General features: G+C 45.4%; 1 protein-coding gene across 1 annotated transcript in view; it reads left to right on the top strand.

Annotated features, from left to right (window-relative positions):
- Window positions 1–21122, top strand: part of AP3S1 (adaptor related protein complex 3 subunit sigma 1) — a 61034-nt gene that overhangs the window by 25747 nt on the left and 14165 nt on the right. The window contains exons 3-4 of the mRNA XM_062189288.1: window positions 1788–1899; window positions 18285–18356. Of these exons, the coding sequence (XP_062045272.1) occupies window positions 1788–1899; window positions 18285–18356 (184 nt within the window). The remainder of the gene's footprint in view (window positions 1–1787; window positions 1900–18284; window positions 18357–21122) is intronic.

Here is a 21122-nt window from a genome sequence, read left to right as displayed (position 1 = left end):
CTCCCTCTTGGCACTGGGATGGCAGGAACCCAGGAACTCGGGTCCTCATCTGTTGCCTCTTGGGCATGCACATTATCAGGAAACTGGATTAGTGGCAAGGCAGGAGTCCATTGCAGGCACAACGCCTACCCTCCAGCCTTTTAAAAAGTAGAAAATAGATAGTGCATCTCAGTTAGTCTCAGTGTTATCCCCATCACGTTCGTGTCCCTGGTCCAGTCACTTTAATTCTTGAAATTCAGTTTTCTCCTCTAAGATAAACTATTTGGGCTGAAGTTCTATGGTTTTAGATGGTGACTTACATTCCATACAAGAGTTTGGGATAGTGTTATACTATAATTTTAAGATAAAAATTCTTAAATACTTTTTACAATTTTATTTGAGAGACAAAAGATCCACTGGTTTTCTCCTCAAAGGTTTACAGTGGCTGGGGCTGGGCTGGGCTGGGCTGAAGCTAGCATCCAGGAATTCATTCCAGGGACCCAATTGCTTTATCCATGCTTGCAGCATCCTAGCGTCTGTGTTAGGGAAAAGGTGTCCTTGCTGTGGTAGTATTTGTGTTTTCTTCTGTTAATGTTAATGGCTGTGTTGGAGCAGCTTTCAGAGGCCAGGTCTCCTTATTGTAGAGGAAAAACTCAAGGTAGTGGCTGAACTGCTGTGTGTGAAGGCGCTGTCTGTACTCTTTTTATGTCTTTAGAGGAAAAGTTGCAATCATAGCCCATAAACATAATTTCAGAATCTTTGAAGTACATGTGTATACTTTTCAATTAAATACCTTTCCCAGAAAAGTATCTCACGTAGTAGGAACTGTGGGTTTTTGTTAGAGGACACAGATGTGGTGCATACACAGAGAAGGTGGGAGCTTAGGGGTTAACTTGTACTCAAATGAGAAATGATGTCTAATTCCATAGCCTGTATGAATGTTTGATTAGCTTTGACAACATTTAACGTTACTTTCTAAATTGTGTTAGTGTGTAGGGGTCTTTTGAGAAGGCAAACTCACGTGTGAAAGAGCTTAACTATATTTAAATTCCAGTCAATATAAATAAAAGTATTTGATGGAAGAATTGAGTAATAGCTTAATTCTCTTGCATTTGTACTCAGAACAGCATGTATTTTTGTAGGAGACCTAGATGGTAAATCTGTCCCAAATTTAAGAACTTTCATTCTTTTTTTTCCTAGTTCATAATCAGTCTTAAGCTGTGTAGCTTACGTGACCTGTGGAGTTAAATCTAGTAAGCACTTGCAGATGCCCTCTGTCCTAATCTCTGCTTCTTCTGACCTCACTGGCACTAATCTCTCCTGCCTGCTGGCCTGCCTTTTCTTGAACATGCGCACTTCTGGCTGCAGTGCCCTTTTGTTGGTTGTTACCTGACGCTTAGGTGCTCTTCTTGGACTCCCTCAGCCCCCACGGCACTTTCCTCATCTCCCCCGAAAGTGGCCAGCCCCTCTGGAGCCTCATCCTACTCGGGTTCTCTGTGTAACGCCTTCCACTGACAATTTTCTTGTTTGTTGCTCTGTATCCATTGTCAGTACTTGACACATAGAATTAATCACTGAATAGTTTAACGAGTGAGTGAACTAAAATTAAGCTTTTTACTTTGTTTCTAAAAAAAATAGCTGTCTTAATTCGCTTAGTCTCAGAAGTAAGTTCTCTTGAATGCTTTGCCACTAAATGTTATGTTTGGTTAATAAAAGATTTTTAAACACATTGTCAGTTTGCTTGAGTTATGCAAATGTTCTGTGTTTTGTTCCCTATAACATTCCACTTGTTTTGTTTTGTCATTTAGATTAATTGGAGGATCTGACAACAAACTGATTTATAGACATTATGCAACGTTATATTTTGTCTTCTGTGTGGATTCTTCAGAAAGTGAACTTGGCATTTTAGATCTAATTCAAGTAAGTTAACATTTGCCTCTTACTGTCTTAAATAACAGTTTGGCATTTATATTTTTAAAAACTTACATTTTCTAAATTTTCTACAGTGATGTTTTGTTTGGTAAGAAAATGTCCACAGTAGATATGGGGTGGATCAAAGAGGGACAGGGGATGTAAAACAAGTAGACGGGGGCCGACACCGTGGCTCACTTGGTTAATCCTCCACCTGTGGCGCCGGCATCCCATATGGGTGCCGGGTTCTAGTCCTGGTTGCTCCTCTTCCAGTCCAGCTCTCTGCTGTGGCCCGGGTGGGCAGTTGAGGATGGCCCAAGTGCTTGGGCCCCTGCACCCGCATGAGAGACCTGGATGAAGCTCCTGGGTCCTGGCTCCTGGCTTCGGATCGGCGCAGTGCCAGCCGTAGCAGCCATTTGGGGGGTGAACCAGTGGAAGGGAGACCTTTTTCTCTCTGTCTCTCTCACTGTCTAACTCTGTCAAAAAAAAAAAAAAAGTAGACGAATTTAATCTGATTTAGACCAATTATGACTAATTCCATCTGTTCCCTTCTCTCTCTTCATGTTTCCCGAAAACCTTTCGTGACGTCCTGGAACTCCAGGGCTGTGATGAGCAGACTCCTCCTTGTCCTTAGCCTCTTCCGTGTTGCTCCACTTCTTTGCTCCATGTTAAATCCTGCTTCCTCTGTTGCACCGCTTCCAGCACTCTCAAGAAGTAGCTCTTTGCCCTCTTGTTCTTTTTGGTTTTCACTGCTTTTTCCAGAATGGTTTGTCTCCTGAAACATCTCCACATTTTGTCTGATGTTGTCAGCTCTAACTCCTACCCATCTGCTGTGGTTCTCTCTCTACCTTCAATCCTTTGGAGGTTTTGTCAGGAACTTTTATCCAGCTTGGAAGCCGAAAACTTGACCTTTATGATTAACAACGTAAGCATTAGCCACAGTAAATAAATAAATAGCACATGAGCCAGAGTAACAGCATTTGAAGAGGGGCGCACACTATGGGCTGAGTTATGAGTGAGGAACCCTGACCTTAGAGAATTGAACTCTTCTATGATTAGCACTGTTTCTTTTTATTTTTAAGATTTTTATTTTTTTAAATTTTTTGGTTTTGGCAGATTCAGTGTAGTTTGCAGATTCAATTCTAGGATTATAATGCTATTCCCCTCCTCCCTCACCCCTCCCACTCTGTCTCTCCTACTCTCCTCCCTCTCCCTTTCTTTCTTCACTTTACTGGTTTTTGAGATAACATTTTAAATTTACATTACAGTACACTGTCTTTGCTTCCTGGGGGAAGGCAAGCCTATCCTTTGCTTTGGAGGAAGAAACACCCTCTTTTCCAGGACCATTTGTTACATAGTGTGCTTGCAGGGAGAGCCCAGAGCAGAGACCACCCCACCTCTGCTCACAGTCTGTGCAGGAGTATCCCACCCGTGGAGAATTGTCGCCCAGTGTACTTTGACTCTTAGTTCACTGACATTCACTGCCCTGTTGGGATTCTTGGTGATTTCATCGTCGATGTATGTAATTCTCTCAACCCTGACGTCTTCAGGCCTGCACCTCCTCTCCTGTGAGTTTTGCTCTCTACTCCTTCTCGCTGCTCATTTCCACTCCGCGCTTTTAATCCAACTGTGTTGCCTCCCTGTTGTTAGCTTCACACCTTCCTTGCTTTATGTACCACTTCTTTTTGTATTATTCTTTGTATTACTATTATTACTTTCTATTACTATTACTATTATTATTCTTTGTATTATTCTTTCTATTACTCTCAACAGATTTTTGGACCTGTTGGGATCCACAGTTTCTAAGTGAATGTCTTGTCTTTCCTGATGTCTGATTTTCCTTTTCCGACTTAAATGCCATCGTCACTCGAGATTCATGATTGTGGCCTTGTATACACTTGTCTCCTTGCCTGTGCCGGCACATATGAAGATACCAGTGGAAAAAACTGTCACCATACTTGCTGCTTTCACTTTGAATTCATGATCTCTACCTTAGCCGGTCCTTAATGCTACCTGGAAGTCGTATTTCCCTGGTCCACGTACTTCCCATCTGCCTAGATGACTTATGCATACATTGTCTCAGCCCTTTAGCACTTAGCACCTTGCTTGCTTCCTGGAGAAACGAATCAATCTGAAGAGACCGTCCACGGCCCCCATAGGTGCACCTGTGTCTCTGAGATCTGGGGAGACTGTCCACGGCCCCCATAGGTGTACCTGTGTCTCAGATCTGGGGAGACTGTCCACGCCCCCATAGGTGCACCTGTGTCTGAGATCTGGGGAGACTGTCCACGGCCCCCATAGGTGCACCTGTGTCTCTGAGATCTGGGGAGACTGTCCACGGCCCCCATAGGTGCACCTGTGTCTCTGAGATCTGGGGAGACTGTCCACGGCCCCCATAGGTGCACCTGTGTCTCTGAGATCTGGGGAGACTGTCCATGGCCCCCATAGGTGTACCTGTGTCTCAGATCTGGGGAGACTGTCCACGGCCCCCATAGGTGCACCTGTGTCTCTGAGATCTGGGGAGACTGTCCATGGCCCCCATAGGTGCACCTGTGTCTCTGAGATCTGGGGAGACTGTCCACGGCCCCCATAGGTGCACCTGTGTCTCTGAGATCTGGGGAGACTGTCCACGGCCCCCATAGGTGCACCTGTGTCTGAGATCTGGGGAGACTGTCCACGGCCCCCATAGGTGCACCTGTGTCTCTGAGATCTGGGGAGACTGTCCACGGCCCCCATAGGTGCACCTGTGTCTCTGAGATCTGGGGAGACTGTCCACGGCCCCCATAGGTGCACCTGTGTCTGAGATCTGGGGAGACTGTCCACGGCCCCCATAGGTGCACCTGTGTCTCTGAGATCTGGGGAGACTGTCCACGGCCCCCATAGGTGCACCTGTGTCTCTGAGATCTGGGGAGACTGTCCACGGCCCCCATAGGTGCACCTGTGTCTCTGAGATCTGGGGAGACTGTCCACGGCCCCCATAGGTGCACCTGTGTCTGAGATCTGGGGAGACTGTCCACGGCCCCCATAGGTGCACCTGTGTCTCTCAGATCTGGGGAGACTGTCCACGGCCCCCATAGGTGTACCTGTGTCTCAGATCTGGGGAGACTGTCCACGCCCCCATAGGTGCACCTGTGTCTGAGATCTGGGGAGACTGTCCACGGCCCCCATAGGTGCACCTGTGTCTCTGAGATCTGGGGAGACTGTCCACGGCCCCCATAGGTGCACCTGTGTCTCTGAGATCTGGGGAGACTGTCCACGGCCCCCATAGGTGCACCTGTGTCTCTGAGATCTGGGGAGACTGTCCATGGCCCCCATAGGTGTACCTGTGTCTCAGATCTGGGGAGACTGTCCACGGCCCCCATAGGTGCACCTGTGTCTCTGAGATCTGGGGAGACTGTCCACGGCCCCCATAGGTGCACCTGTGTCTCTGAGATCTGGGGAGACTGTCCACGGCCCCCATAGGTGCACCTGTGTCTCTGAGATCTGGGGAGACTGTCCACGGCCCCCATAGGTGCACCTGTGTCTGAGATCTGGGGAGACTGTCCACGGCCCCCATAGGTGCACCTGTGTCTCTGAGATCTGGGGAGACTGTCCACGGCCCCCATAGGTGCACCTGTGTCTCTGAGATCTGGGGAGACTGTCCACGGCCCCCATAGGTGCACCTGTGTCTGAGATCTGGGGAGACTGTCCACGGCCCCCATAGGTGCACCTGTGTCTCTGAGATCTGGGGAGACTGTCCACGGCCCCCATAGGTGCACCTGTGTCTCTGAGATCTGGGGAGACTGTCCACGGCCCCCATAGGTGCACCTGTGTCTCTGAGATCTGGGGAGACTGTCCACGGCCCCCATAGGTGCACCTGTGTCTGAGATCTGGGGAGACTGTCCACGGCCCCCATAGGTGCACCTGTGTCTCTGAGATCTGGGGAGACTGTCCACGGCCCCCATAGGTGCACCTGTGTCTCTGAGATCTGGGGAGACCGTCCACGGCCCCCATAGGTGCACCTGTGTCTGAGATCTGGGGAGACCGTCCACGGCCCCCATAGGTGCACCTGTGTCTCTGAGGGTGCACTCGCGTGCTCCTAGCTCAGGCCGCCTGTGCACTCACACAATCGTTTCTGTTTCCTCATTGCTGCAGCAGCCCTTCTTTCTTTTGTGTCGTCATTTTTCTTCCTGTCTTCTAGATCATTCCAAGCAACCTACAGTAGTTTCCCACCTTAAAAAAAAAAAATCCTGTCTGTGCTTCCCCCTGCAGCCATGCCTCGTTTCTCTCCCTTCCTTTACAGAACACTTTTGTAGAACGTGTAGAGCTGTTTGAAACTTTGTTCTGCTGTTCTCTCCTCAGTCCATTCCAGGCAGGCTTTCCGCCCTTCTCTTCATGAGTCCTGGGTCCTGTCAGCCTCCTGTGTTTGATAAAGATTGTTGGCCGGCACTGCGGCTCACTAGGCTAATCCTCCGCCTTGCGGCACCGGCATACCGGATTCTAGTCCCGGTCGGGGCGCTGGATTCTGTCCCGGTTGCCCCTCTTCCAGGCCAGCTCTCTGCTGTGGCCAGGGAGTGCAGTGGAGGATGGCCCAAGTGCTTGGGCCCTGCACCCCAAGGGAGGCCAGGAGAAGCACCTGGCTCCTGGCTTTGGATCAGCGCGGTGCGCCGGCTGCAGCACACTAGCCGCAGTGGCCATTGGAGGGTGAACCAACGACAAAGGAAGTCCTTTATCCCTGTCTCTCTCTCTCACTGTCCACTCTGCCTGTCTAAATAAATAAATAAATAAAATAAAAAGATAAAGATTGTTGACCTCTCCTCTCTGCTGTCTTCATTCGGCTTCTAGAACTTCCCTGCCTGGCTTCTGTCCCATCTCTTTAGTGACTCCATTTTTCCTGCTGATCTTTCCTACCTGTAAATGATCACGCCTTCGGGTTCCATCCTTGGCTGCCTTGTATTTTGACTCCATTCATCTGCTCCATGCTCTGACCCAAATGTTATCTGTATACTAAAGACACAGACGGAGTCTTCAGCTCAGACCTTTCCTCTTAGTTCCTCACTAGGTTACCCCATTAATTGGTGGACATCTCCACTTGGGTGTCTAATAAAGACCTAAAACTTAATGTGTCCTAAACGAAGACCTGTGCCTCCCACATCGGTTAAAGACAGCTTCACTTCTGCGGTGGAACCTGCCAGTGCCTGGTGTGTGACCTTGCCTCTCGTTGTCTGCCCCCCACATCTGCTTCAGCACTTCCTGTTGGATACTTGGCATCTGACCACTTTTTTTTTTTAAGGATTTATTCATTTATTTGAAAGGCAGAGGTACAGAGAGAGAGAGAGAGACAGAGAGATCTTCCATCCTCTGTTTACTCTCCAAATGGTCGCAACGGCTGGAACTGGGCCAAATCCAAGCCAGGAGCTAGGAGCTTCTTCCGGGTCTCCCATGTAGGTGCAGGGGCCAAGCTCTTGAGCCATCTTTTGCTTCTTTTCCCAGGCGCATTAGCAGGGAGCTGGATCGGAAGTGGAGTAGCCAGGTCTCAAACCAGCGTCCATATGGGATACTGGCACTGTAGGCGGCAGCTTTACCTGCTATGCCACAGCACCAGCCCTTTCTAACCACTTTTGTACCCTCTCCCCCTGTTACTGCTGCCCTGTTCATGGCCACCATCAACTCTTGGCCTGGTTACTGCAGTCGCTTCTTGGCTGGTCTCTCCTTGTGCTGTATTTTTTCTCTTTGGTCTTTCTCAGTGCAGTGGCCGGAGTGATGCTGTTAAAATGTCCCGCATCTTACATTTTTCCATTCTGAACTCTTGAGTGGCTTCAGTTTTCACTCAGTGTAAAAGCAAAATTCTTTACAAAAGATCCCTGAGAGGCCCCATGTGGTCTTGACTGTCCTTGGCCACACCCATTACTTATCTTCTCTTGTCCCCTTTGCTCAGCCTCCTTGCCGTTCCTCGGGTATACCCAGCACACGTGTGCCTCAGAGCCTTGGTCCATGCTGATCCTGCACCTGCAGTGTTCGCCCATCAAGCAGTGCTCTCTGGCTTGCCTTGAAACTTCTCCTCCTCTTGGGTATCTTCTAATTCTTCCACCCTGGTATTTCCTCCGTAGCACTTATCACCATCTAACATACTATGTAGCTAATTTAGTTTATCTTCTTTATTATCATTTGTCCTTAAGAATGTTGGCTCTATGAGGTGCAAAATTTTTGTTTCTTTTGCTGATTTATCCTAGTGTATAGTCTGACAGCTTACAGATAATAAGTTCTCACTAGATAATTGTTGAATGAATGGTTTAATGCCTCATGTTTGGCATTCTATGTAAAGTAACTGACAACAAAGCTCAAAGGTTAATTGGAAGAAGAATTAGCTAGGAAAATAAAATGCAGTGGTAGATTTTTGTTTCTTTTAATCTGAGTGCTGCTTACATGGATGTGTTTGAGAATTAAACTCTATAATTATCAACCTAGAGTTTTTCTACTTGATATATGCAGTATTTCTACTGAAAGGTAAAAAATACTCAGCAAAAATTAGTTACTACAGATGGTATTGATTAAGATTATCATGAGGGGATGCACTGAGATGTTTTCCTTCTGGAATGTGCAAAAAATGAATGTGGTACTGGTAAGCTGTAAGCTGCGTGTGAAAAGGAAGTTTTCTTTGTCGAGAACGTTTTAATGTTTTTGAAATCAGGAAGGACACACGGTTTGAGTTCCAGTTAGTGTTCAGAGTAATGAGAAGCTAACAAGCAGAAAAGTAATACATTTTGAGTTGAATGTCAAATATGAGAAGGCTTTGCATGCTAAAAATTTTTGATAACACAAAAGAGAAACAAAGGCTGGGGAGCAAATGGAGCTGCTCCGGTGCCCTCGCTCCGACGCCCGGTGCTGAAGCTGGGTGAGGAGGAGCCCGGCTTGGCCCTGCACCAGGGCTCCGTCCTCCGCAGGTGTTCGGGCTTCTTTGAAGATTGTTGGTGGTGAGGAAATGGCACTTTTACAATAAACGTGTATGTTAAAATATTATAAGGTCAAATACAGATTTGTCATATTTAAAGCTCTAAGACTTCAAAGAAATTTGAGTTTGAGGTAAATCCTCCTGGAGACTGCTTGAGAAGAACTGTGAAACTGTTTTGTTTTCCCAAAGGCTTGTCTGGCAAAGAGAAGCTCTGTTTTCCTTACCTGGATTGATAGTGTGTGTTGCGTTGCCTTCTAACTTTGATCCTGATGATGTTTCTCGGTTTATGCCACTGGGGAGTAGCTAGTTATACTTTTATTTTACGGGAACTTTGTATTTTTATAGAAGAAGGGATTTTAATATGGGACTGTGCTTTTATCTTTTCCTCTGGATTATCTTTAGCCAGGAGCATGGTACACATGCACGCTGCCTTCCGCAGCACCATTTTATTCAGCCGAGCCAGCTGCTGGTAGGAGGAAAACAGGAGAAAGTATTCCGTTTCACAGGCAGTCTGAAGAAAGCTGAAACCAATGTGAAATTTCCTGGAGGCAAATCAGCAGTGTTTTTACTTCTGTCTAACCTGTGATTGTTTCTTGGTGCCGGTAAGAATCCTTACATCAGGGTAGTTGTTAGAATCCGCGCCCCACGTTGTGCTGAGGGACGTAGCTGTCATGTGCTGTGGAAAGTGCAAACCATGTCTTGTGTGTTTTGCGAACTATTTTAGCCATTAGTGTTCAAACATTTAATGTCATGTTAAGATGCGGAACAGGGGATTTGGGGAGAATTGTATCATTTTTTCATTATTAAAGTAGGCTGGAGAGTTTTTTTTTAATAGTAGACTTTGCATAGTGACCGCATGCTGATCTGTGGTGTCACCAAAAAAAAAAAATCCAGATCCGTTATTTGTCTGTCACCACCCTGACTATGTGGAAATTCTGTGGTTGCCCTCTTCTCCCTCTCCTTCCACAGTTGTTTGAACAGTCATCTAGGAGGGGTCTAAGCATCAGCATTAATTAAGTGAACAAGGAAGAAAGTGCACCTGTTTTGCTTCTGTTTCATCGAATTGCTATTCAGAGCACATTTTAGAACTCATTTTCTTGATGTATTCAACCTCTAGTTTTGAGAAAGACAACTTTAACAAAAGTGGAAAATTGTAAACCAAGATAATTTAAATCAAAACCTTTTGATCTTTCATATTGTTTAGAGAACACATTCAGAAAAATTAACATGTGACTACTAAATATGCATAATTTTAATGTTTTAAGTGTTAGAGTGGCCCCATTCTGATGGTAATTGAAAAGCGAACATTGTCTTGCAGACTCAGTGTTTCTGAGATGTGCATGTATTGTCTTAGGTTTGAATTTATGTCATAAATTCGGTAGAAGGTATAATTTGAAAATGCAATATGGTATTATACCAGTATGTCACCCAGCTGAACTTCTGTTTGCTTTTGTTTCTTTCCTAAATTCGTTGTAAGTTGGCGAGGGTTGGGGAGGTGATCTTGTTTTTCCTAGTGTGTGCTGTTTTGGTGTGATCTTGACTGCTATGTAAGTTGATTTCAGATAATGGCTTTTTAAAAGGAGCCCTTCCTGTCTTAGCATGTCTTCATTGGAAGTGCTGAAATATTTATAGGGTGAGAATAGAAGTTCATTAGATACTAACGTTGGGGTTGTTTGAGTTATTTGTAGGCAGTCGTACTGCCCTCAGCTTGTTACAACACACTGACATAAAGCCCGCTGTGCTCCTGGCTCCCAATTCCTGTTGCAGTTTTCTTACCACATGACACAGTTTTCACAGCAGTGTCTAGTCACAACTAGTTAAAAACAAAAAAAAAGAGCAAGAGAACTAATAACTAAACTTTTCTTTTAGATTTAGAAAGCTGGTTTTTGACCATGGTGTTAGAATATGTATCCAAACTAGATTCCATGTGTAGTATTTTTCATTATTACCATATGGTTATTCCACCGTTAGTGAAGTTATTTTACTTATGGCTGCTATACTGATTTAGTATAGTCCCGAGCAGGTTAATCTTTACAGAGCTTGAGTCTTGTCACCTGTGGAGTGTGCTGACTTGAGTGTGCTGTGTGCGGCCCTCCTGAGGCGGTTAGAAAGATGAGTGGCCTACAGCGGCCAGGTTTCCGGCGGTGATAAAACGGTCGGCTTTACGGTCCTGTAGCTGTATTTAAGCAAATCTTTTAACTTCGCTGACCCCGATCTTCCTTCTCTGCAAGTGAGGGTGTAATACAGCCCACGTAGCTGGTGTGGACACTAGAAAAAGATGCCCCACGAGAAGCCTGTGCGGATGGGTGACACGCAGCAGTGGGCTTTAGCTGTAATGATCATTAGGGCGTATATTCTTGAGAAAGGCAAATAGAGTGTTCTGCTAGCATGCAAACTGAGTGAGAGAAATCATTTTTCTTTTTAACTTTTGAATATGTAGAAGCATTCGTGACTCTATCCTGTAAGTTGTGTGATGGCTTGGCTGAATTGTATGTGCTGACACATTTATGTGATAATAGGCTTAATTGGGGATCCTGGTAAGCCAAGGATACTTAAGTGGAGAAAGCTGCCTGCGTCCTGTTGTGCATAGCAATTATGTGACAGGTGCTGCTCTCCTGCTGCACGTGCGGTGTGGTGCCAGTGCCATGCACGGTGATGTTCGCATAGCACAGTCGCACAGTTACCTCGCAGTGTGTTTCCCAGAATGCATCCCCATCGCTAAGTAAACGGGCACCTGTCCTAAGGACTCTGAGGTGCTAGGCTGCCTCATGGGCTCCTGTTACCCTCTGTGTCCTGGACATGCAGACTCTAGTTAATGATGAAGGAATCAGCAGGAAATCCTTTTGGTACAACCCGGGAAAGGGGGCCCTGTTTATATGTGGATGTGGCGTGTTTGCTGAATATTTGCAATCTAGGTAATTACTGAAATAAAAAAAGAATGGCATTCTTTTAGTAAGTTAAAAGTTACTTCTCTCACATTATCCTTGCAATTCCTTGAGGCCAGTGGTTTTTAAGTCTTTGATTATTTCATATCCCTGTCCCCTGAGTAGCTACTTAGTAGATAGATGGCTCAGTGAAACACAAGAGGGCGCTGTTTACCATGCTCTTGCTTTCTGCTGAGGAAATGGGAACTCCACAGTAACTTTATGGTGGCTTTTCTCTGTTAGAACCCGGAGACCCTGTCACTCTTCTTTCTTCATTTCTTCAGTTAGCAGGCTGTTTTCTTTTGGCCCTCCTGAGGGAATAAGCTTTGTAAATCAAAAAATAACTGGTGGAAAGTGTTGTAAAGGGGGTCTTTGATTTTTTCTAACCCTACTTAATATTTGAATGCTTTAAATCTTAAGAATTCTTTTGGCAAATTCCCAATATGTAGTTATGATGACATTGTGCTGCATAGCACTTTTTTAGAAGTGTTCACGTTTTTCATAGGTGATACCATTAAGGTGTAAATACGGACAGTGTTTGGTTGTTTTTTCCCCCTCTGGATTAACAAGCAAATCAGTGTCTTGGCAGCTGTGTACGTAGCTCACTTTTGCATCAGTGTGTATCAGCAGCATTAGATTTTTCTCGTCCTGTTTTAATTTTGCAGTCATCACAGGCTTTGAACAGCCAGATAAGTAATACTCACTGCCATTCATTCAGTGTGTTTGGGAAATTGCACTGGATTGTGTCCCTCAGTCTTTGTGATAATCCAGAAAGCTGGGTAGTTTGGGCACCACGTTATGGTTCTGAGATCAGAAGGAGTTGAAGGATTGATGCCAAAGGCCAGGTAGCTTGGTTGGAGTAGAGCTGGACTTAGAGTAAGGGTGCTGGTTTCCCAGATGTGCTCACCACCCTCCCATCCTGTGCCTCCAGGCAGCCTGTGCCTTTGCCACACCTGTAGTTCACCAGAGGCACGGTCAGTGTTCCCTAGAAAACTGTTTTTCTCTTTTACCCAACATAATCTGTACATTGAATGAATTGTGGTGATATCTTTCTTAATTTGCATTTACTTGCTTATTTTGAAAGAGTTACAGAGAGAGAGAGAGAGAGAGAGAGGGAGGGAGGGGACAGAGAAGAGAGATCTTCCTTCTGCTGACTCAGTCCCCAGATGGCCACAACTGCTAGGGCGGGCCAGGTTGAAGTAGGAGCTTCTTCCAGGTCTCCCACGTGGGTGCAGAGGTCTTAAGCACTCGGGCCATCTTCTATTGCTTTCCCAAGCTATTAGCAGGGAGCTGGGTCCAAACTGGAGCAGCCAGACACAAGCCAGCACCCATTTAGGTTGCTGCCATTGGAGGTGGTAACTTAACCCACTAGGCCATAAGGCTGGCCCCAGTGTGCCAGTATTCTGTAAAAACATTTGTTTATAAGTGAAGGGAATGTCTTTTTAGACAGCAGTTGCACCAGGTAATCGTTCTGTGATGGCTATAAAAGAATGACTGCACCATGTAGGCCATCTGTCCCATACTGGCAGAGGGAACCTAGGCAGTCGAGGAGTACTGAGAATGTGCGTTAGCCTGTGAGGATTTGAGATTGGGGAAGAGCACCTCACACCATCCACGGAAGTGAGTTCCAGGCAGATCTAGTTCAAATATGGAAAACACAACAGTGAAGCCTTTATTTTCTTCTGAGAGGATGTGTTACTAATCTTGCTACAGGCAAAGATTCCTTAAATTGGGCATCAAGATGATTAACTGTCAAGGAAAATACTGAAAAATTGGTCTATATTGAAATGTAAAATGTTCTTCCAGGGACACTGTTAGCAGAATGAAAAGGTAAGCTACAGAATGGGAGAAGGTATTTGTAATACGTACATGTGGCTGGAACATGTACAACATTCCTATGTGTGGGCAGGAAAGACTGATAGAAACATGTGCGGAGCTCACGAACAGTCATCACACAGAAGAGGCTGTTTAAATGGCTACTGAGGATCGGTGGTATACAGTCTCGTTAACATTCATGGAAATACAAATTGATATCACAGTGTGTATCACCCCACACCCACGAGCAGCTAAGATGACAATACTGACGAGGATATGAGACCATGCTGCTCAGAGTGTAAGCTTATATGATATCTTTAAAAATCTATTTGGCACTAAGTACTAAACCTGAACATTGGCTACCCTAAACCCAGCAGTTCTGCCCCAGGTATATTCATCCAGGAGGTATGTGCACATGCGTTCACTAAACACATGCATAAGAGTGTTCTTACCAGTGCTAACTGCAGTCGCCCCGTACTGGAAACCATCCAAATGCCTCCCAACAGTAGGATGGAGAAATACTTCATAGTGCGGTCTTGGAATGGAATAATCGACAGCGAGAATGGATGAGCTAATGTATTATGTAACAACAATGTGAGTGAATCCTAGGAAAACAACAGTGAATGCAAGAAGCCTGTCACCAGAGTATTTATGCGGATTCAATTTGATTAATCATTGTATTTGAAAGGCAGAGAGAGAGACAGAGAGACAGAGACAGACCCATCTCCCGTCTGCTGGTTCACTCCCCAAATGCCCACAACAACCAGGACAGGACCAGGCTGAATCCAGGTGGGAACACACTCAGGGTCTCCCACGTGGGTGGTAGGAACCCAACCCAACTACTTGAGTCGTCATTGCTGCCCCTCGGGGTGCAATGAACAGGGCTGGGACTTGAACCCAGGCATTCTGATACGGCATGGGGGCTTACCAAGTGGCATCTTCACAGCTACACCAAATTTCCTCTGGTGTGTGATCCCATTCAACATGTTTCAGAAAAAGGCAAACTGTGCCCACAGTATTGGCAAGCAAAGTGATGATCGGGACTGATGGACCAGGAGCTGGGGGCTGGGGCTACTCTGGTGTTGTGAATGATCTAAAACTTGAGTGTTGGCTACACAGATAGGTTTGCTTTGTGAAGCTAAGTGTTATAATTAGGATTTGTGTGCTTTTCTATATGTAAGTCATGATTAAAAATAGAGGATGTTGTTTCCTTTCTTACACTGTGGTTTTCTAAATGAGTATTCATTTCTAAGCAGAAGACCGGTTCCAAGATAAATACTTTTTTCCTAAAAGGGAAAGTTTTCCCCTTTTAGCCCCCATCCTAACTTCCCCCAGAGGTTAATATTTGCCAAGTACTTACTCTTAACTCAAGCAGCATTATGTTATTCAGTCATTTTTTTAAAGATTTGTTTATTTTTCTTGAAAGTCAGAGTTACACAGAGAGAGAAGGAGAGGCAGAGAGAGAGGTCTTCCATCTGCTGGTTTACTCCCCAGATGGCCAAAACAGCTGGAGCTGTGCTGATCCGAAGCCAGGAGCCAGGAGTTTTTTCTAGGTCTCCCATGAGGGTGCAGGAGCCCAAGCACTTGGGCCATCTTCTACTGCTTTCCCAGGCGATAGCAGAGAGCTGGATCGGAAGTGGAGTAGCCAAGACTCGAACTGGTGCCCATCTGGGAGGCCGGCACTGCAGGTGGTGGCTTTACCCGCTACGCCACAGCACCGGCCCCACGTCATTCAATCGTAACAGGAACTTGGGTTAAAATTGGGGATATGTATCTGAATTAGAATGTGTGAGTCATTGCATGGGCCATGTTACTAAGGCCGTGAGTGTGTGGGAGGATACCCAGTAATATTTATTTTCCTTTTCAATAAGATTTATTTATTTGCATTTAAAAGACAGAGTTACAGAGAGAGAGAGAAAGGAGAGATCATCCATCTTCTGGTTCACTTCCCAAAAGGCTGCAGTAGCCAGGGTTGGGCTGGGCTGGGCTGAGTTAGGAGTTTTATCTGGGTCTCCTACATGGATGACAGGGGCCCAAGCACTGGGGCCATCTTCCACTGCTTTCCCAGGTGCATTAGCAGGGAGCTGGATCAGAAGTGGAGAAGCTGGGACTCAAACTGGTGCCCATGTGGGATGTGGAGTTGGCAGGCTGGTGGCTTAACCCACTGCACCACCATGCTGGCCCCAACAGTATTTTCTACCTACCACAAAATTAAACTAAAAACGTACATGGAGTGCACCTGCTTTAACAGGAAAAAAACAAATTTTCTCCCTCTGATTACACAGCCACTCAACACTGTTTGTGACAGCTGGTGTGTGAGGAGTACCGCGGACACCGGCAGTTCTCAGGGAGACCAGCTGGGTGTCCTCTGATGCAGTTCTGGCACTGTCCATCCTCACGGAGGTAGCGCCACAGCCACTTCACATGCCACCTCCAGGTAGTAGTCTGTGACCTGTTCAGACTGATCAGCAATAAATTGGGGCTCCCATGACCCCTCTCTGGGGTTCTGTTAATTTGCCAAAGTGGCTCAGAGAACACCATTTATTATAAAGAAATTCCAAAGGATACAGACAAATGCATAGGGCAAGGCATGTGGGAAGGGGCAAAACACCACCACCCACTGCCTGCCCACTCCCCCACCCCCGCTGCTCAGAAGTTCCCCAGACCCAGTCTTTTGGGGGTTTTGGGGGAGGTTTCATCACATGGATTAAGTCATTGGCTGTTGACGATCAGGTTACCACTTCTGCCCTCCCTTCCCTGTGGCTAGGGTGGGGAGTGGAACTAGAAGTCCACTGTTGTAAGCACAGCCAGTTCCCCTGGAACACCCCAGCCATCATTCATCTAATTAGTGTTCAAAGACCCTTATCACTTCGGAGAGCCCAAGGATTCTAGGAGCTGTGTGACTGGAAACCCGAGGAAGACCAAATGTGTGTTTTATAGTGTCACCCTTTCCCCTTTTGATCCTGTTTCTAGCTCGTCCTCTCCCCATGAGGAAATTGCAAGTAAGTGTGCATACGTACATGCTTGGTCAGTGTAGACCTCGTGTTTCTCCCAGTGACCAAGTCAGGAGTCCAAGTACAGCGGGAGGTCAAATCCCACCTGCTGGTTATTTAAACAAAGCTCACTGGAACAGAGCCAGTCTCATGTGTCAGGTATTGTCTGTGGCTGCTTCTGCGCTACATTATGTGGCCCACAAAGGCTTGGCCCCTGGCAGAGAATTTGCCAAGCCCTGGTTCAAGCCAATGTTGAATATAGTCGTGGAGTTACGCATCTCCGTTGTTTCACCTGCCTTACCCATCGACCTGATGCAGGCTGGGAGCCTGGGATGTGGATCTGTGTAAACTGGCCTGACACTGGAGTGGTTGTTGCGCTCGATGCCTGCTGTGTTGGTTTGCTCCTTCCCCCATGGGAACACCTGTGGCTAGGATGTGCACACATTTCCATTTGCCTGGGATAGCTCTGGTTTCCATCTGTTGTTTCAGGCTGTTATTATTGTAACAGTGCATGCGATTCTTGTAATATAATTGTTAATAGCTCTTCCCTTTGCTAATCCTGTTCCAGTGTGGACTATAAATTATATGATCACTCTTATCTGTGAAGGCTGTCACTGTCAGAGGGATAATGGAATAGAAACAGGAATAGGATAAAGAAACAGGAGAAGGATCAGTGACATTTATGCCAGGAAGAGTTTAAGAGATTAATTGTTGAAGGCTTGTTGAGGCATCTCCAAGACCATCTTGATGATCTAGGATTAACAGGACTCAGAACTTGCCAGAGATGAATGGTTACAGTTTATTGTTATGAAAGGAGCGTAGTAACAGCAGCAAAGGCATGTGATGGGAAGTTTAAAGGAAGCCAGTTGCAGGACTCCCAAGTGAGGACGTGCTTAACCCTGGGGTATGTGATGATACGTGTGAGCTTTCCCACCAAGGGAAGCGCACCCAGACCTGGTGTCCAGTACTAGGGGTGGGAGTGGTGTCTGTCACATAGGTGTGTGGCACCTGCATGGCTGACAGGTGCGTAAGCTCCAGACCCCTCAGAAAGAAAGCAGTATTTACTATAAATCACGTTATTGTAATAAATTAGCTGTTCAGGCTGGTCCAGAGTGGCCCAAGACCTCAGGCATACGAGCACACGCACCACAGAACATTGCACAAGGTCAGAGCTGGAAACAGGCTGTGCGGGGTGGAGAGGGGTGTGGTGGGGAATGCAGGCTGTGAACCCCGGGCCTGTGAGATGACTCCCCTACCATTGTCCGACTTAGTCAAGCCAGAATTGGAAGCCAGGTAAGTGTTTCCAGAGTGCGTGCTCTTTCCGTAAGCGATTGTTAGTGTGCTTTAATTCTCACTTGCTAACAAAGATGTGGTAGGGACTGGGACCATACCCGTCTATCTGCTAATATTTCTAATGAGCTTTTTTTCTTCATATGGAGATAATGAGCCAGATTTTCTGTTTTATGTGTTTTGTGTAAGTATTGATTTGCAGATTTTCTAGTTCTAGGTTTTTTTAAGTTTGCTTTCTTTTGTACACTTTTGTATAGTTATCTGAAGGTGAGCCTATCCTTATTCCTTTTGCATTTAATACAGTTTTTAGCTTTGCAAAGGAAAATCTGATAATTAAAAGTTTTAGTTTCCAATTAAGAGTTGTCTATCTTGTAGATAATAGAGTTGAATGAAATTATATAGTTCTAAGGCTTTTTTTCTTTTTTCTTCTCTTCTCCATAGGTATTCGTGGAAACATTAGACAAGTGTTTTGAAAATGTCTGTGAGCTGGATTTGATTTTCCACGTAGACAAGGTACTATTTCTGTGTTGTCAAGTCTTCTAAGATTTTTATTTCAGAAAAATATTAATTTGCATTTGTCACAGTAAAAAAGTGGCTTTAGTGAATAGTATATTTTTATTCCGTCAGTTGTTATTCAATTCATAAATCTTTTCACTGTGAACCAGGCAGTGTGCTTGGTGAAGATTCAGAGCCTGTCCTGAAGGAAGTTCGCATGTAAGGTGGGGACGCTCGGCCGGCGCCATGGCTCAATAGGCTAATCCTCCGCCTGCGGCGCCGGCACACCGGGTTCTAGTCCCAGTAAGGGCACCGGATTCTGTCCCGGTTGCCCCTCTTCCAGGCCAGCTCTCTGCTATGGCCCGGGAAGGCAGTGGAGGATGGCCCAAGTGCTCGGGCCCTGCACCCGCATGGGAGACCAGGAGAAGCACCTAGCTCCTGCCTTCAGATCAGCGCAGTGTGCCGGCCACAGTGTGCTGGCCGCGGCAGCCATTGGAGGGTGAACCAACAGTAAAGGAAGACCTTTCTCTCTCTCTCTTTCTCACTGTCCACTCTGCCTGTCAAAAAAAAAAAAAAAAAAAGGTGGGGACGCTCACCAGCAGCTGTGTGTACAAGTGGAGCTCCCACCTCTGCCCTGAGGCGTGTGATTGTGAGGAGTTTGAAAGAATTAGTGGACACTTCATAACAGAAAAGGAGAGAATGGCCCTACAGGTGGAAATGTAAAACACAGGCCCTTTTATGAGGAAGGATTGGTAGTGAGGAAGAGGCCTGCTTTTTATTTTTTTTAAGAAAACTTTTATTTAATAAATATGAATTTTGAAAGTACAACTTTTGAATGATAGTGGTTGTTCCCCCCATAATCTCCCTCCCACCCGCAACCATCCCATATCCCACTTCCTCTCCCATCCCATTCTTCATTAAGATTCATTTTTAATTATCTTTATATACGGAAGATCAACTTAGTATATACTAAGTAAATATTTCAACAGATTGCACCCACACAGACACACAAAGTATAAAGTACTGTTTGATTACTAATTATAGCATTAATTCACATAGTACAACACATTAAGGACAGAGATCCTACATGGGGAGTAAGTGCGCAGTGACTCCTGTTGTTGATTTAGCAATTGACACTCTTATTTATGACGTCAGTAATCACCCGAGGCTCTTGTCATGAATTGCCAAGGCTATGGAAGCCTCTTGAGTTCGCCAACTCCGATCTTATTTAGACAGGGTCATAGTCAAAGTGGAAGTTCTTTCCTCCCTTCAGAGAAAGGTACCTCCTTCTTTGATGGCCCATACTTTCCGCTGGGATCTCACTCACAGAGATCTTTGATTTAAGTCATTTTTTTGTCACAGTGTCTTGGCTTTCCATGCCTAAGAAACTCTCACGAGCTTTTTAGCCAGATCCAAATGCTTTAAGGGCTGATTCTGAGGCCAGAGTGCTATTTAGGGCATTTGCCATTCTATTAGTCTGCTGTGTATCCCGCTTCCCATGTTGGGTCATTCTCTCCTTTTAATTCTATTATTAGTAGACACTGGTCTTATTTATGTGATCCCTTTGATACTTAATCTTATTTTTATGATCAATTATGAACTTAAACTGATCACTTTAACTAGTAAGATGGCATTGGTACCTGCCAACTTAATGGAATTTGGAGTCCCATGGCACGTTTCTAGCTCTACCATTAGGGGTAAGTCTGAGTGAGCGTATGCCAAACTGTATGTCTCCTCCCTCTCTTATTCCCACTCTTATTTTAATAGGGATCAATTTTCAGTTAAAGTTAAACACCTAAGAATAATTGTGTGTTGTTTATAGAGTTCAACCAATGGTATTAAGTAGAAAAAGAAAATACTGGAAAAAATGATATAGTAAGCAGTTCCTCGTCAGGCAGGACAAGGGCTGATCAAGTCATTGTTTCTCATTGTGTCAGTTTTATTTCTATAGGTTTCCTTTTAGGTGCTCAGTTAGTTGTCACCGATCAGGGAGAACATATGATATTTGTCCCTTTGGGGCTGGTTTTTTCACTCAGCATGATGCTTTCCAGATTCCTCCATTTTGTTGCAAATGACCAGATTTCATTTTTTTTTACCGCTGTGTAGTATTCTTTTTTTTTTTTTTTTTTTTTGGACAGGCAGAGTGGATAGTGAGAGAGAGAGAGAGACAGAGAGAAAGGTCTTCCTATTCTATAGAGTACATATCCCATAATTTCTCTATCCAGTCTTCTGTTGATAGGCATTTAGGTTGATTCCACATCTTAGCTACTGTGAATTGAGCTGCAATAAACACTGAGGTGCAGATAAATCTTTTATTTGCTAATTTAATTTCCCTTGGGTAGATTCCAAGGTCGTGTGGTAGGGCTATATTCAGATTTCTGAGGAATCTCCAAACTGACTTCCATAGTGGCTTTACTAGCTTACATTCCCACCAACAGTGGATTAGTGTGAGGCCTGCTTTTGAAGAACTCCCGTGCCATGGACCTTGGACTGTATTCTGGGGCAGTTTATTGGCATTATTGTTGTTTTATATATCTGTTTTTTTCCCACAAGATGGTGATTTTTTCCCTACATGTGTAGGTTGGGTTATTAGGCCAGGTGATTAAAAAGACTGGGAGGCTCATTTTAGACTGTAGAATGGTTCAGAAAGTCATGAAGTGCAGTCCTCATAGGGGATGGAAGAGAGCAGGAGTGATGGGATGAATACACATGGCTGGTGAGAGCAGGTGGTGAGAGGAAGACTGGCTCAGGCTTCCAACAGCTGGCCTGGGTGCTAGAGAGATG

The sequence above is a fragment of the Lepus europaeus genome, chromosome 4 (genome assembly GCF_033115175.1).
Source record: "Lepus europaeus isolate LE1 chromosome 4, mLepTim1.pri, whole genome shotgun sequence".
Lineage (NCBI taxonomy): Eukaryota > Metazoa > Chordata > Mammalia > Lagomorpha > Leporidae > Lepus > Lepus europaeus.
Note: the sequence above shows the minus strand (reverse complement) of the source record. Positions and strands in the feature narration are given on the sequence as shown.